General features: G+C 46.2%; 1 protein-coding gene across 1 annotated transcript in view; it reads left to right on the top strand.

The window, feature by feature from the left end:
* LOC144506132 (phosphorylase b kinase regulatory subunit alpha, liver isoform-like) overlaps positions 1-16,966 on the top strand; it is a 1,103,981-nt gene that overhangs the window by 1,066,583 nt on the left and 20,432 nt on the right. Inside the window, exons 23-28 of the mRNA XM_078231960.1 lie at positions 3,609-3,765; positions 5,119-5,198; positions 8,491-8,569; positions 8,649-8,778; positions 9,362-9,463; positions 10,739-10,857. Of these exons, the coding sequence (XP_078088086.1) occupies positions 3,609-3,765; positions 5,119-5,198; positions 8,491-8,569; positions 8,649-8,778; positions 9,362-9,463; positions 10,739-10,857 (667 nt within the window). The remainder of the gene's footprint in view (positions 1-3,608; positions 3,766-5,118; positions 5,199-8,490; positions 8,570-8,648; positions 8,779-9,361; positions 9,464-10,738; positions 10,858-16,966) is intronic.

Here is a 16,966-nt window from a genome sequence, read left to right as displayed (position 1 = left end):
ACGGGGATAGGGCCTGGGTGGGATTGTTATCAGTGTAGGCTTGATGAGTCCAATGGCCACCTTCTGCACTGTAGATTCTATGATTTACCATGGCCAATCTACCTAACCTGCATATTTACAATGGTACACCAATCTTACTCTGACTGTCCAACAATGCTCCATCAGCTGGCATCACCTCAGACTGTCTAACTCCCCTTCTGTGGTCTGCACAAAACTTCGTAGCAGCCTTTTTCTCTGTATCATCATCGAGAATCTCCTGATCGACACTGTTGTCCCTCATCTCTGGCACCCTGCTGCCCTTTTTGCATCCAGACAGCAGCTTAGCTGGGCTCTTCCCCTTGTCATGTGTGGTGGAGTTCTATGCATGGCCACATATGACAGCATTGCCTCCTTCCAATCTTTGCCCTTATCCATTTCTGGAAGGATTGATTTTGTCATTCCACTTCCCTATTTTTCTGTGGCCATTTCGGAGTCGCTCTGTGATGGTGAATGCACCCGATCGGCATGCAATCTGCTAAACTCTGTGACACAAATTGTAGCACGTTGTCTGAACATCGAGAGACTGGTAGGCCATGTCCTGCAAATAATTTGGTTACTGCAGGCACCATTTTCTCCGCTGTTGTAGACTTCATCACAACATACTCCTAGTATGGACTCTCCTGAGAGAAACAGGCCTAAGAGGTCAACTGCATCCTCCCATGGTCCAGGTGGTACGGTGTGCGGTGTACTGGTTCTGATGGATTGAGTCTGTTGCCAGGCTGAAATCCATGACCTATTTTGACAAACTGTTCCATGTCCTTCTCCTTCCTGGGCCACCATACTCTGGTTAGCAAGTTTTACTTAGTACCAGCTGCTCCCAAGTCATCCCCATGAGCTGGTGTTGCCAGTCTAGGCCCAAGCCTAGGAAAGCGGAGGCGATAGCCTCGTGATATTATCACTAGACTATTAATCCAGAAACTCAGCTAATGTCTTTGGGACCTGGGTTCGAATCCCACCACAGCAGATGGTAGAATTTGAATTCAATAAAAGAAATATCTGAAATTAAAAATTTACTGATGACCATGAAATCATTGTTGATTATTGGAAAAACCCATCTGGGTCACTAATATTCTTTAAGGAAGGATATCTGCCATCCTTACCTGGTCTACATGTGACTCCAGAGCCACAGCAATGTGGTTGACTCTCAATGGCCCTCTGAAATGGCCTGGCGAGACGGTGTGGCACGGTGGCAAGTGGTTAACACTGCTGCCTCACAGTGCCAGGGACCCGGGTTCAATTCCAGCCTTGGGTCACTGCCTGTATGGAGTTTGCACATTCTCCCTGTGTCTGCGTGGGTCTCCTCCAGGTGCCCTGGTTTCCTCCCACAGTCCAAAGATGTGCAGGTTAGGTTGATTGGCCATGCTAAATTGACCCTAGTGTCAGGGGATTAGCAGAGTAAATATGTGGGATTGTGGGAGTAGGACCTGGGTGGGATTGTGGTCGGTGCAGACTTGATGGGCTGAATGGCCTCCTTCTGCACTGTCGGGATTATATGTGACACTCAGTCTCTGGTTCAAAATCCTGTAAGCCCCTCCCTGATGGCATTGTGGGTCAACTCACAGCACATGGACTGCAGCGATTCAAAAAGGTAGCTCACCACCACTGATGCATGGTTTAGATCTGGGAGAATGAATCATCCCAAGTGGTTTATGATCCGTCGCTAATTCAAACTCAATGATGAACAAATATGCATGGAATCTTTCACATGTCCACACCAATCCTTTTTCTCCATCTGAGATCATCTCCTATCCACATCCGTCGGAAATCTGCTCATATCAGCAATGATTCTCTGGCCTTCAGCATATTCTTGCATGAACACTGCTCCTAATCCTCCTGGCCCAGTATCTGCTGTGACTTCTGTTGGTGCACTTGGATTGTGGGATCCCAGGGTTCAAGCGATGGTTAAGCTGTCTCTCAAAGCTCTGAAGGCAGCTTTCTGTTCATCAAATTGGAACCATTCATTCTTTCTAGCCAACTTCCTGAATGGATCAGTCAGGGGTGTTGAAGGTTGGGATATACCTTACATAATAGTTCACAAATCCCAGAAACCTTCTCACTTAGCTGGGAGTTTGTCCCTCTGTCGTGTTTTCAGCTGGCTTGATTCCAGCACTCGCGAGTTTGTGTCCCGTGAACATTGGCTCTGTCGCTCCCAGCAAGCACTTCTCTCCATTTGCTCTAAGTCCTGCTGACTGCAATCAGCCAATACTAATCTCAGCCTCTCAATTGGCTCCACGATTAATGTCTTCTGAGATATTGGCCATTCCTGGGATCCCTTGCATCACCGTATGGATTTTGTGTTAGTAAATCTCCGGTACCACATTGATGCCCAATAGCAATCTCTGGTTTCTGTAAAGTCCACAATGAGTGACAAACGTTGCCAGCTTCCTCGAAACAGGGTGAAACTCCAGCTGGTGGTGGTGCCACTTTCAGTCTGATTTGGAAAAATGCCTCGCTTGTTGACGTTTCTTGAAAGATTTCGTCCACACTGGGAATTTGGTGATGTTCTCTCACTAACGCTTCATTCACCTGTCACATATTGACATGGAGTCTGACTGCACCATTTGGTTCAGGCATGACCACAGCAGGGCTCACCCACAGTGCAGGTCCTTCAACTGTCTCCATGATGTCTTAGTCCATCAGTCCCTTGATCTTCGCCTCAACTTTTCCTCAGAACAAAAGGTGTTCTTTTCACAGGCTGAGCCCCAGGCTTCACATCAATGGTTCATCTCGCTTGGCTGTTGTGTAACTTCCCAACTCCTTCAATCCCTGATCCAAACACACCTCTCTAAACTTTGCATAGGATTTCACAGAATTCACTCCCCCCCGATGTGCACTTGATTTAGTTTGTCTTCAGTTTCTCCCACGGTGCAGTGTTGATGACATTACTGTCACCGCCTGAGTCTACAGTCATGCTCACTGTAGGCCTCAGACCTCTCTCATCCTCGGCTCCTCACCATTGAGAGCCAGGACCGTTGTCATGGATCCATGACAGTGACATCTGACCCTTCACACTCCGCCCACCGATTTCTTCCACCTGCTGTTCAATCAGATTGCCAAAATCATGCCATACCTTTTTTTTATCTGTTCATGGGATGTGGGTGTCGCAGGCTAGGCCAGCATTTATTACCCATCTCTGAGGACATTTTTTTTAAAGAGTCAACCACATTGCTGTGGAGCTGGAGTCACATGTAGGCCACACCAGGTAAGGATGGCAGATTTCCTTTCCTAATGAACATTAGTGAACCAGGATGGGTTTTTGCGACAATCGACAACGGTTTCATGGACATCATTAAACTTTTAATTCCAGATTTTTATTGAATTTAGATTTCACCATCTGCCAATGGTAGGATCAAGCCTGGGTCCCCAGAGCATTACCCTGGGTCTCTGGATTGCTAGTCACATGACAATACCACCTTGCTACTGCCCTGTTTGGCTTTAGACTTGACACAAGCTAAGAACTCTAATGGTGCCGTGGCGCTTTATTTTCAAACCTATGACAAGAGTTTGGTGTTGAAATGAGTGGTTATGGTTTTCACTAAAGCTTCCTCCTGTGTCCCTCTCTGACCCAGGGGCCCTGACTGGGACACCAATGTCGGGGGACAGAATTGTGCGACGGTGCAAAGTCTGATGACTGAGCTGTACAGCAAGGCCGGCCAGAACCGCGACTGGGGATTAATCCGTTATATCTCGGGCATGCTGAGAAAAAGGATTGTGAACCTTGCTGAGGTATGTGTGAATCAGCATTAGCATACTAATGTGAATCACAATGTAGACCACTGGCCTTTGAGTTTTGAGCATTCAGAGTGATTAGTGCGACTTATTTAAATCCCTAAAGATTGAGCGCTGTCCAAACAGAGCAAAGTGCTATCATAGTTTAAGCACTCTCCATTGAACTCTAGAATATATATTACAGCCCAAAATATTGTTAAAATCACCCACAATATGCTTTGTGAGAGATTAAGTGAGGATATCTGAGTTAATAGCAAAGTAGTTTATTGTAGTTGGAGCTGAGACTGTGAGGTGATCTCATTAAAACATAAGATTCTGAGGGGGCTTGATGGGATAGATGCTGAGAGGACATTTCTCCTCATGGGGGCATCCAGAACTAGGGGTCTCAGTTCAAAGTCCAGGGGTTTCCTATTTAAGATGGAGATGAGGAAGATTTTTTTCTGTCAGAGGGTGGTTAGTCCGTAGGATTCTCTTCCCCAGAGAACAGGGGATGTTGAGTCATAGAGGTTTACAGCATGGAAACAGGCCCTTTGGCCTAACTTGGCCATGCCGCCCAGGTTTTACCATTAAGCTAGTCCCAATTGCCCTCACTTGGCCCATATCCCTCTATACTAACTGTCTAATTGCTTTTTAAAGACAAAATTGTACCCACCTCTACTACTGCCTCTGGCAACTCGTTCCAGACACTCACCACCCACGGTGTGAAAAAATTGCCCCTCTAGACCATTTTGTTCCTCTCTCCTTGCACCTTAAACCTATGCCCTCCAGTTTTAGACTCCCCTACTTTTGGGAAAAGATGTTGACTATCTATCTCAACAATGCCCCTCATTATTTTATAGATCTCTATGAGAGTCTCCTACACTCCAGGGAAAAAAAGTCCCAGTCTATCCAGCCTCTCCTTATAACTCAAACTATCGTGTCCTGGTAACATCCAAGTGAATCTTTTCTGCACTCTTTCTAATTTAATAATATCCTTTCTATAATAGGGTGACCAGAACTGTGCACAGTATTTCAAGTGTGGCCTTACCAATGTCTTGTACAACTTCAATTGAATATATTCAAGGTGGAGTTAGACAGATTTCTGATTGACAAAGGGGTTGAGGGTTATGGGGGTCAAACAGTGGAAAGTGGAGTTCAGACCACAATCAGATCAGCCGTGATCATATTGAATAGGAGAGCAGCCTCGAGGGGCTCAATGGCCTAATTCTGCTCTTATTTCTTATGATCCTTTACGGATTGTCTCGTAAGTGTTGAGAATTGTTTGAAGTCGGGTTAGATCTTGGGCTTTCAATATTGACGCATCTTCCCGCCATTTGGAATTGTCTGATTGTGCTTCTGTTTGATGTGTAGGCCTGTACCTCCCTGCTGTCACATCAGAAGCAGTTGACTGTCGGTCTGCCCCCAGAGCCACGGGAACAAACCATCACAGCGTGAGTATTTGACACTTCTTTGAGAGGTTTTTACTAAAGGGAATAAGGAGAGACTGTTTCCATCTGCAGTACCCAGAGGAAACAGAACTGGCGGGATGTGCGGAGAAACATTTATATGCAGGGAGTTGTGATCTGAGCGAGAAAGGATGGTAGAAGTAGATTTAATAATAGTTCAAAGGATAATTACTTAAAGGGAAAATTAGCCGGGGAGTGGGACTAATTAGATAGCAGCACAGGCACGATGGGCCAAATAGCCTGGCTTTGGGTTGTATCATTGCTGTGAATTTAAGATTGTAAAGATGCCTATTCAACAGTTTAGGGAAAACACAACTCATTTATTTACAGGTTAAAACTATATAGAGGCTCGCAGCCTTGTGGCTGCGATCAGCTCCCAAGATGTCTCGGAGTGCAGAAACCCATGCTTCTAAGGGCGATCCCCACCTTGCTCCCTGATTGGTTCCCTGGGCCATGTGACTCTCACGCTGCAGATTGATCTTTAAAGGGACCATCACCACAAAGACCTTTGGACTTCTACAATAAAATAAATAAAACTCAGTAAATGTTTCACTTGTTACCAGACAATGGGTTTAGTCATCGTAACATCGGCAGTAACTATTTGCTGCAGCCAAGACCCATTAGCTATTGGATTGTCAGGACCTGATCAGCAAGCAGCTATCTCCACAGTCATATTTAAATGATGACCATGCAGAACTAGCACATCCAAACTTCCACATTGAGAGAGGCTATTTAGAACATAGCGATATCTTACTCTAACTCTTCAAATTTATATTATTGATGTATATAAATATATACATATATATATATATATATATATATATATATATACAGGGTGGCACGGTAGCACAGTGGTTAGCACTGCTGCTTCACAGCTCCAGGGTCCCGGGTTTGATTCCCGGCTCGGGTCACTGTCTGTGTGGAGTTTGCACATTCTCCTCGTGTCTGCGTGGGTTTCCTCCGGGTGCTCCGGTTTCCGCCCACAGTCCAAAGATGTGCGGGTTAGGTTGATTGGCCAGGTTATAAATTGCCCCTTAGAGTCCTGAGATGCGTAGGTTAGAGGGATTAGCGGGTAAATATGTGGGGATAGGGCCTGGGTGGGATTGTGGTCGGTGCAGACTCGATGGGCCAGATCGCCTCCTTCTGCACTGTAGGGTTTCTATGATTTTTTTTCTATGATGTCTTTATAGTTTCCAAGAATTTAACTATGTTGCTGTATCAAACTTATTTGATCCCATATCCGGTATAATATATCTTACTTCATCACCTGATAGTCCATGTGGCGGATGGGGTAATTTAAACAGCTCTAATTTTTCCTTTCACTACCCGTCCAGGGAGAGAAAGGTGTTTCTGATTTTGGATTTTCCCCCATTATAAGTGGTGGTATATTTCCCAACCCCTCAGATCTAATTCTCTATTAATAATCCCACAGCAGACTCGAGTTAGCATGAACTCAAAGGGTTAGTTAATTTGCGTGCACAAAAATTCGAGAGGAGGGCTGCATTGTGGCCTTTTTTTCATTCATACAATATTGGTGTGATCGAGAAAAGAAAGGTATAGCGCAAAGATCACAGACAAAATAAGAATTATTATTTCACCCGAATCCAGAGTCCAGAATCGTGGTCCAATGGTGAATTCTTTCACAGAGTGAGCAGACTGATGCTGGATAATTCACTTTTCCAATCGAGAGGACTTCCACAATGAGATAGGTGAATTAATCTTGGTGGCACTGATACAGAGCATCAGGAGTTCCAGTAGAAACAGTGTACGTAAGGAGCCAGGTATTCAAATCTAGGCAGAGCCCTTTTTTGAATTGCTACTTGCTAGATAAAAAATGGCAGTCTGAGCTTAGCAGCCTCACAAGGCAATGGCTGGAATTCTCTAATGTCACCACCCCTGCTGCCAGCGAGAACTAAGAATTTGGCGCTCAGCCAACTCTCCATTCACTGCAGGAGGGACCGGAGAATCCCAGCTGCAGGTGAGGTCGGAGAAGTATGGTCTTTATTACCCGATCCATCAGCTTGTGATTCCCATCTCCCCAATTTGGTTTGAACAAAACATATATACTCCTTAGTCTAGATTCTTGAGAATGGAAATGTTTCAACCTTTAAGGATTTCAAAAGAGGGTTCAGGATCATTTGTCCTCAGAGATTGGTTGCCTCTGTTAACCAAAAATGTAAATGCCCTTTGTACACCCATGCAAATTGATCTCTGCTGTCACAGAGGTCATTAGTGCCTCTCTAGAGATAAAGAGGTGTCAGCTTCTCTGAATGCTGGAATGTTCCTTTTGTTTGAGTCGTATCCAGTCATGGCTTCAGTCAATTTAACACTTTTGTCCATTTTTTTTTCTATTATAAGTTAACCATTCCAATTACAATTCTCAGTCAGCAGACTGAAGACTGATGCTGGATAATCCATTTTTCCAATCGAGAGGACTTCCACAATGAGATAGGCACATAGAGGAGAATTAATCTTGGTGGCACTGATACAGAGCATCAGGAATTCCAGTAGAAACAGTGTAGCTAAGGAGCCAGGTACTCAAATCTAGGCAGAGCCCTTTTTTGAATTGCTACTTGCTGGATAGAAAATGGCAGTCTGAGCTTAGCAGCCTCACAAGGCAACGGCTGGAATTCTCTGATGTCACCACCACCTGTACCTAGTGGAACATTAATCAGGTAGACTTTTATCTGGTTTTATAGCTAGTAATTCCTGAAGCAGGTCGTTAGTCTGTTGAGGAGTACCATTCCACATCAAGCATGGCTGACCAGGAATCACTGCCTCTTACCACCAGCCATTGCCATGTTTAGAAGGCTTTATTTTGCAGGCTTGACCGCATTATGAATGCACCTTCCTTGGCAATCAAGTCCTGGATGGGACTCGAACCTGAACTTCTGGCTCAGAGGCAGGGATGCTACCCACTGCGCCACAAGCCCTCCTATAAATTAACCATGATGCTAAATAGGTATATAATAGTTAGATTTTAAATAGAAAGATAGAATGAGGTCTTAACCTCTTGATATCCCTCATGACCTCAGAGGATTTCAGTTTTTTAGTGTGATCTTAAGAAGGAATATTTGTGAACAGCAATGTTCTCAGCACTTTACTTGGGAAACATCACTTCACACCTTCAGCTATTCTGAACATCTACCCTTTACCTCTGTTGAGTTCTGATATAAGGTCATTGACCTGACCCTTTCCCTCTTCCGCGATGCTGCCTGACCTGCAGGTTTTTTATAACAATATTTTTTATAACAATATTTTTGCATTTATTTTCCAGACCTCTGCCACCCAGTGAACTAGCACAGCTTATTTATGAAGCAAGCGGACAAGACATTAGCTTAGCGGTTCTTACCCAGGTAAGATGGCAGATTTATGATGAGGAGATTGTTTAATTATTACACTGCTGTCTTTCTGAACTCTCTGTGTTGATATCAGGAAATCATGGTTTACCTTGCGATGTACATCAGTACCGAATCCAGCCTCTTTGCAGAAATGCTCAGATTGAGAATTGGACTCATCATTCAAGTGATGGCCACTGAGCTTGCTTATAGCCTCAATTGTTCAGGTATGAAGGGAGAAGTTATTTGGTGGCCAGGGTATGGGATTGGGTTTACTGGGGGATTTTCACGGTAACTTCATTGCAGTGTTAATGTAAACCTACTTGTGACATGAATAAATAAACTTAAAGTTACTGCTCTTTCTGCTAACTTTTTATTATCCAATTTATCCATAATTTTTCTGGGAAGTGATCTAATCATCTATGCAGCAAGTGTTAGCACTTTGCCCCTTTTTTGTGATCTGCCGCACAGAGTTGGTCAGTTTTAATCCCTGGTCAATTCTGTTCTGGGGCCGAATCCCACACCGTTATCAGCTTAGCAGGAAACAGATGTTACTGCAACTCAAGTTGTTAGTATTTTGAACTTACCAATGAACTTATTTCTTGTGTCACTTAGATGTTATTTGCGAGGGCATCTCAACTGAAACACTGGTTCATGGGGGCATATAGTTTTGTTTTGGGATAGAGTGAGGAGTCACGTGAAACCCCCCCCCTCCCCCACAGTTAGAATAACCAGTGTAAAATTCTGCCCACTGTGTGAACAGTCTGTGTTTCTATTGTCCATTAAATGACATTCTGATTGCACATACAGGGGAAGAGGCTTCCGAGCATTTGATGAATCTGAGCCCCTTTGATATGAAGAAACTTGTGCATCATATCTTAAGTGGCAAGGAGTTTGGAGTGGAAAAAAGTGGTCAGTGTTAACATTGTTTTCTAATAGTAACTAAATCATTCTACATAGCAAAAACAAGGTTATTATATTATTACCCGTTGCTATAAATCAACTTTCACAAATCGTGTCTTTTCTGACATTGTCCAAATTGTAAACCAGCTGTGTTATTCTTTCATTCTGTTCAAGTTCACTGTTTACTCACTGAGTAAAGGTGAAATCCAGCGCCAGGCTTTACTTAACATACTTTCATTCACAAAACCCAGAGAACAAACATACACACCTGAAACCAACCCCTGTAAGTATTTAAGAATGATGTCCTAACCTATCACAGAATCGTTTCGATGCAGAAGGAGGCCATTCGGCCCTTCGTGTCTGCACTAGCTCTCCAAATGAGCATCATGACTGAGTGCCATTCCCCTGCCTTTTCCCTGTACGCCTGCACATTGCTTCTATTCAATAATCATCTAATATCCTCTTGAATGCCTCAGTTGAAGCTGCCTCCACCACATTCTCAGGTAGTGCATTCCAGACCCCAACCACTCGTCGTGTGAAGAAGTCTTTTCTCACATCACATCTGCTTCTTTGAAAATCACTTTAAATCTGTGCTCACTCATTCATGATTGTTTTACGAATGGGAACATGATGAGAAACTCCCCTATCTGGCCCCCTCATGATTTTGAACATCTCGACCAAATCTCAAGGAGAACCGTCCCAATTTATCCAACCTTCCCTCATAACTGAAGTTTCTCATCCCTGGAACCATTATTGTGGGGTTCACATTCTTCCTATAGTGCGGCATCCAGAACTATACACATACTCCAGCTGAGGTTTATCTAGCATCTTGTCCATTTCCCCAATTATTGACGACTGCTCTGACTGACTTAAAGCTTTCACTTCATTGTGACAGGATTGCAACACTAACACATTTCTCTAAGGCTAAAGGCAGTTCTTCACACTGGGATATGGCTGTGGATATCACCAACCTTCTCAAACTCCATTTCTAATGTCTGTCTTCCCAGTGCAGGTCACAATCCTGAGGCCTAACATTGCCTCTCTAGTTACCCCACTCTCCTCCTTAAGGACCATTCATGAAACTTAGCTCTTCAAAGCTAGCTGTTGGTCATTTTCCTTTATATCTCCTTCTGAGGCTCAGTGTTGTGTTTAGTTTTATGGAATGCCTTGTGGTTTTTTATTGTGTAAAAGCCTGTTTAAATGCAAGTTACCATTGTTGTTTGGGCACTTTCTATTTTGCACTATAACAAAATTGTCATGTGTACTGTGTGTTCTCTATTCCAGTGCAAGCGATTGATTCTGCTGCCATTAGTCCTGTTATTTCTATTCACGAACTTGGCCATGCAGGGGCAACAAAGACCGAGAGAACTGGAATTAGCAAACTGAAGAGTGAAATGAAACAGGTACGGAAAAGCTTTCCTAATGCTTCACAATTACCACAGAGATGCATCGTTGGTCAGGGACTTTCGAACAAATGGTGTCACGTCACTGGATTAGTAACAGTAAGAAGTTTAACAACACCAGGTTAAAGTCCAACAGGTTTATTTGGTAGCAAAAGCCACACAAGCTTTCGGAGCTCTTAGCCCCTTCTTCAGGTGAATGGGAATTCTGTTCACAAACAGAGCTTATAAAGACACAGACTCAATTTACATGAATAATGGTTGGAATGCAAATACTTGCAACTAATCAAGTCTTTAGGAGACGAAACAATGTGAGTGGAGAGAGCATCAAGACAGGCTAAAAAGATGTGTATTGTCTCCAGACAAGACAGCCAGTGAAACTCTGCAGGTCCACGCAACTGTGGGAGTTACAAATAGTGTGACATGAACCCAATATCCCGGTTGAGGCTGTCCTCGTGTGTGCGGAACTTGGCTATCAGTTTCTGCTCAGCGACTCTGCGCTGTCGTGTGTCGCGAAGGCCGCCTTGGAGAACGCTTACCCGAATATCAGAGGCCGAATGCCCGTGACCGCTGAAGTGCTCCCCAACAGGAAGAGAACAGTCTTGCCTGGTGATTGTCGAGCGGTGTTCATTCATCCGTTGTCGCAGCATCTGCATAGTTTCCCCAATGTACCATGCCTCGGGACATCCTTTCTTGCAGCGTATCAGGTAGACAACATTGGCCGAATTGCAAGAGTATGTACCGTGTACCTGGTGGATGGTGTTCTCACGTGAGATGATGGCATCTGTGTCGATGATCTGGCACATCTTGCAGAGGTTGCTGTGGCAGGGTTGTGTGGTGTCATGGTCACTGTTCTCCTGAAGGCTGGGTAGTTTGCTGCGGACAATGGTCTGTTTGAGGTTGTGCGGTTGTTTGAAGGCAAGAAGTGGGGGTGTGGGGATGGCCTTGGCGAGATGTTCGTCTTCATCAATGACATGTTGAAGGCTCCGGAGGAGATGCCGTAGCTTCTCCGCTCCGGGGAAGTACTGGACAACGAAGGGTACTCTGTCCACTGTGTCCCGTGTTTGCCTTCTGAGGAGGTCGGTGCGGTTTTTCGCTGTGGCGCGTTGGAACTGTTGATCAATGAGTCTAGCGCCATATCCTGTTCTTATGAGGGCATCTTTCAGCGTCTGGAGGTGTCTGTTGTGATCCTCCTCATCCGAGCAGATCCTGTGTATACGGAGGGCTTGTCCGCAGGGGATGGCTTCTTTAACGTGTTTAGGGTGGAAGCTGGAGAAGTGGAGCATCGTGAGGTTATCCGTGGGCTTGCAGTACAGTGAGGTGCTGAGGTGACCGTCCTTAATGGAGATGCGTGTGTCCAAGAATGCAACCGATTCCGGAGAGTAGTCTATGGTGAGCCTGATGGTGGGATGGAACTTGTTGATGTCATCATAGAGTTGTTTCAGTGATTGTTCGCCATGAGTCCAAAGGAAGAAAATGTCATCGATGTATCTAGTGTATAGCATCGGTTGAAGGTCCTGAACGGTGAAGAAGTCTTGTTGAGTCCAAAGGAAGAAAATGTCATCGATGTATCTAGTGAGTCCAAAGGAAGAAAATGTCATCGATGTATCTAGACTTCTAGAACAAGACTTCTTCACCGCTCGGGACCTCCTCAGAAGACAAACACGGGACACAGTGGACAGAGTACCCTTCGTTGTCCAGTACTTCCCCGGAGCGGAGAAGCTACGGCATCTCCTCCGGAGCCTTCAACATGTCATTGATGAAGACGAACATCTCGCCAAGGCCATCCCCACACCCCCACTTCTTGCCTTCAAACAACCGCACAACCTCAAACAGACCATTGTCCGCAGCAAACTACCCAGCCTTCAGGAGAACAGTGACCATGACACCACACAACCCTGCCACAGCAACCTCTGCAAGACGTGCCAGATCATCGACACAGATGCCATCATCTCACGTGAGAACACCATCCACCAGGTACACGGTACATACTCTTGCAATTCGGCCAACGTTGTCTACCTGATACGCTGCAAGAAAGGATGTCCCGAGGCATGGTACATTGGGGAAACTATGCAGATGCTGCGACAACGGATGAATGAACACCGCTCGACAATCACCAGGCAAGACTGTTCTCTTCCTGTTGGGGAGCACTTCAGCGGTCACGGGCATTCGGCCTCTGATATTCGGGTAAGCGTTCTCCAAGGCGGCCTTCGCGACACACGACAGCGCAGAGTCGCTGAGCAGAAACTGATAGCCAAGTTCCGCACACACGAGGACGGCCTCAACCGGGATATTGGGTTCATGTCACACTATTTGTAACTCCCACAGTTGCGTGGACCTGCAGAGTTTCACTGGCTGTCTTGTCTGGAGACAATACACATCTTTTTAGCCTGTCTTGATGCTCTCTCCACTCACATTGTTTCGTCTCTTAAAGACTTGATTAGTTGTAAGTATTTGCATTCCAACCATTATTCATGTAAATTGAGTCTGTGTCTTTATAAGCTCTGTTTGTGAACAGAATTCCCACTCACCTGAAGAAGGGGCTAAGAGCTCCGAAAGCTTGTGTGGCTTTTGCTACCAAATAAACCTGTTGGACTTTAACCTGGTGTTGTTAAACTTCTTACTGTGTTTACCCCAGTCCAACGCCGGCATCTCCACATCACTGGATTCGTAATCCAGAGGGCCAGGCTGATGCTCTGGGACATGGGTTCAAATCCCACCCTGACAACTGGTGAAATTTAAATCCAATTGATAAATTTGGAATTATAAAGCTAGTGTCAGTAATGGTGGCCATGAAACTATCATTGATTGTTGTAAAAACCCATCTGGTTCACTCATGTCCTTTAGGGAAGGAAATCTATGTCCTGGCTTACACATGGCCCCACAACATGGTTGACTCCGAACTGCCCTCTGAAATGGCCGAGCGAGACATTCAGTTCGAGGGCAATTAAGGATGGGCATCAAACGCTTGCCTCTCCAGCGACGCCCACACCCTGTGAAAGAGTAAAGAAAATCTTTTGTCTTCTAAATGCCTTCCAATGACAACAGTCATTGTCAGATACCGTGGGCAGCTCCTTTTGACTTTTATCTCTAAGTTTGGTGGCAGGCGTAGAATTGGGGTTGTTTTCTGCTCAGGAGAGGGGAGGGGTGGTTGTAGGGAAATCTTGCCCTGTTCAGCTGAGTACTAATACATCTGTGCAGGGCAGTGGGCAGGAAATTGCCCTCATCTCATGGGCTGCAAGGTCCAGGCGCCATGTTTAAAGGGTACTCTGACACCATCCCTCCCTTCACCTCTTAGCCTGCTCCACCCTCCGCACCCCACCTGCCAACCCGCTGACCCGAACCCCCCCCCCCCCCAGCATCCTCCAGCCCTGGTGCAGCTTGTGCCTGATATAATTGCGGGTCTTAGCGGTCCCCAAGAAGGTGAAAGCAGTGTTCGCTGACCATGAAGTGAAGCTCTCCAGGTGCATGCCACTTATATACAGTGGTGAAAGGGAACGCTCTGGTTTCCTGCTGGCGGGACACTTCATCCTGACAATCAGGTTAATCAGCTCTGTGAGAGGAACTTTCCCAACATTGCTCATCGGGAAGCTTGACGCACCTCAAAAATCCCAAGAGCTGACTGCTCCCACATCTCGGCAAACTGATTTTTGGAGTAATGCCAAACTAAGTTCTGCTGCCCATCCCACTTCCCGCAGGTGGGACAGGAAGATTCCGCCCTGTTTCATTAAGTTGTATTTTGAGCGGATTACTTGCTTTTTAAACTTTGAAACCTGTTGGAAACCCGTTAACTCTGCAATCTTTATTGAGAAACATAAACTAGCTTAGAGATTCCTGGGGAATTTCTGTGGTCTAAACATCAAGCTTATTATTTCATTAATGATTAAGTGAGGGAGGCTGCGTGGGAGCCCTTTAAACATAGCGCCTGGATCTTTAAGCCATGACAGTGGTGAGGGTGACTTTGTACCCGCCTCCGCCATGAGCTTTGCTGTGCTCCACACAGATGCAGAGATAATGAACTAAACAGCAGAGGATTGCAACTCCCCCCCCCCCCCCCCTCCCCCCCCAAAAAAAACCCCACACCACCCTGATCGGGACCAACAGATTGCACCCACGGTGTCTGGCGTGATCAAAATAGTAAGGAGTCTAACAACAGTCTAAAGATGTGCGGGTTAGGTGGATTGGCCATGCTAAAATTGCCCCTTAGTGTCCTGAGATGCATAGGTTAAAGGGATTAGCAGGTAAATGTTTAGGGATAAGGGGGTAGGGTCTGGGGGGATTGTGGTCGGTGCAGACTCGATGGGCCAGATGGCCTCTTTCTGCACTGTAGGGTTTCTATGATTCTATGAACACCAGGTTAAAGTCCAACAGGTTTATTTGGTAGCAAACGCCACTAGCTTTCGGAGCGTGCTGCTCCTTCGTCAGGTGGAGTGGGAGATCCCACTAACAACCTGGTGTTGTTAGACTTCTTACTGTGTTTACCCCAGTCCAACGCCGGCATCTCCACATCGTGATCAAAATATCCAGAGCAAAGCAAGCTGCATTATAAATCTTCCTTAGGCAGCACCTTCCAAACCCATGACCTCTACCATCTAGAAGGACGGGGCCAGCACATACATGGGAATACTGCCGCCTGAGAGGTTTCCTTCCAAGTCACTCACCATCCTGACTTGGACATATGTCACCATTTCTTCACTGTCGCTGGGTCAAAATCCTGGAACTCCCTCCCTAACAGCACTGTGGGTATACCTACACCACATGGACTGCAGCAGTTCATGAAGGCAGCTCACCAACACCTTCTCAAGTGCAATTATGGATGGGCAATAAATGCTGGTTTAGCCATCGCATACACATCCCATCTTTTTAATATCACTTCAGATAAGAAAATGGCAGAGCACAGTATGCTGCCTCTGAGCTGGTTAGTGTTGTGGAGGCAGGGTGGGAGGAGAGTGAGCTGGGAGGTTTACACTGGTGAACCGTACGTCTGTTCCCTGACGTGTCACTGCCTGTGTGCTGTATTTCCAGACTGGAGGTAGAATTTCCGCCGTGTTTTCGGCAGGAGGGAACAGCGGAGGGGGAGGAGAATCGAGGGGAAGTCCCAAAACAGATTTTACTCCGGATTGTTCAACCGCCCGCCCCCACTCTCCCGCCAGTGACATAAGAGGGCTCCAACCATGCAATGACAGGAACCTCATTTGAATATATTTAAATACAATTAGCGGGCCTACCCCCTGTACGATCCCCCCACCTCTGTTAAGTGACATCATGTCGACAGGGTTTACAGTAGGTTTTAAAATGGGGAGCTGGGAAACAGAACCCAGCCTGGGCGGGGGGGGGGGGGGGGGGGGGACAGAACACAGCCTGGGGGGGGGGGGGCGCGCAGAGAGCAGTGCTGGGACAGGGGTCCATGGGGTGGTGCTGGGGGTGCCGTGCCCATGGAGGGTTTGGGTGGGGGAGGGAGGTGGGTTCCATGCAGGGGGCTTGAGGGTTTCTGTGGTGCGGGGAGGGGGTTTCCTTGTTTCTATTTTGTGTGGGGTTATGTGGGAGGAGAGGGCCTCTGTAAGATACCCTGTCAGAGAGTCGGTGTAGGCTAAATGGGCCGAATGGCCTCCTTCTGCACTGGAGGGATGCTTTGATTTTTATCTTTTATCCCTTTAAAAAGGGTGCCCCAATCCATCAAGAGCCGAGGTCGCTGATGGTGCGACTCATTCACTGCCTCCCCTGCCAGTGTGCATCGTGGGTTCTACCCCATCACTTTATTTTTGTCCCAGGTGTTCAAACATATGGTGGGAAAATCCGGCACTGCAGCCGGGAGCGGGGCCTACGCTCTGCTTTTCCCACCTGAGTTCACACCGAGACAAATATTGATCAAATTCTGCCATGTGGAAAATCACAGCAGGAGGTCATGGAGTCGAGTTATTCGCATTTCCATCTAAAAGAGGGAAACGATACAGAGGAATCCATGGCTAGCTACAGATTGAGAAAGAGAGAGAGGAGACATGCAGACAAGCCCAAAAGACCTGACCTTTCTGACAGGATTCTATTCAGGATTCATCAAGGCACCAAGGTTCATTAAGAAAATTTTTGGAGGCAGGTTGCTAGCGGTGTGCCG

The sequence above is a fragment of the Mustelus asterias genome, chromosome 17 (genome assembly GCF_964213995.1).
Source record: "Mustelus asterias chromosome 17, sMusAst1.hap1.1, whole genome shotgun sequence".
Lineage (NCBI taxonomy): Eukaryota > Metazoa > Chordata > Chondrichthyes > Carcharhiniformes > Triakidae > Mustelus > Mustelus asterias.
This window is presented reverse-complemented; position numbering and strand designations above follow the sequence as displayed.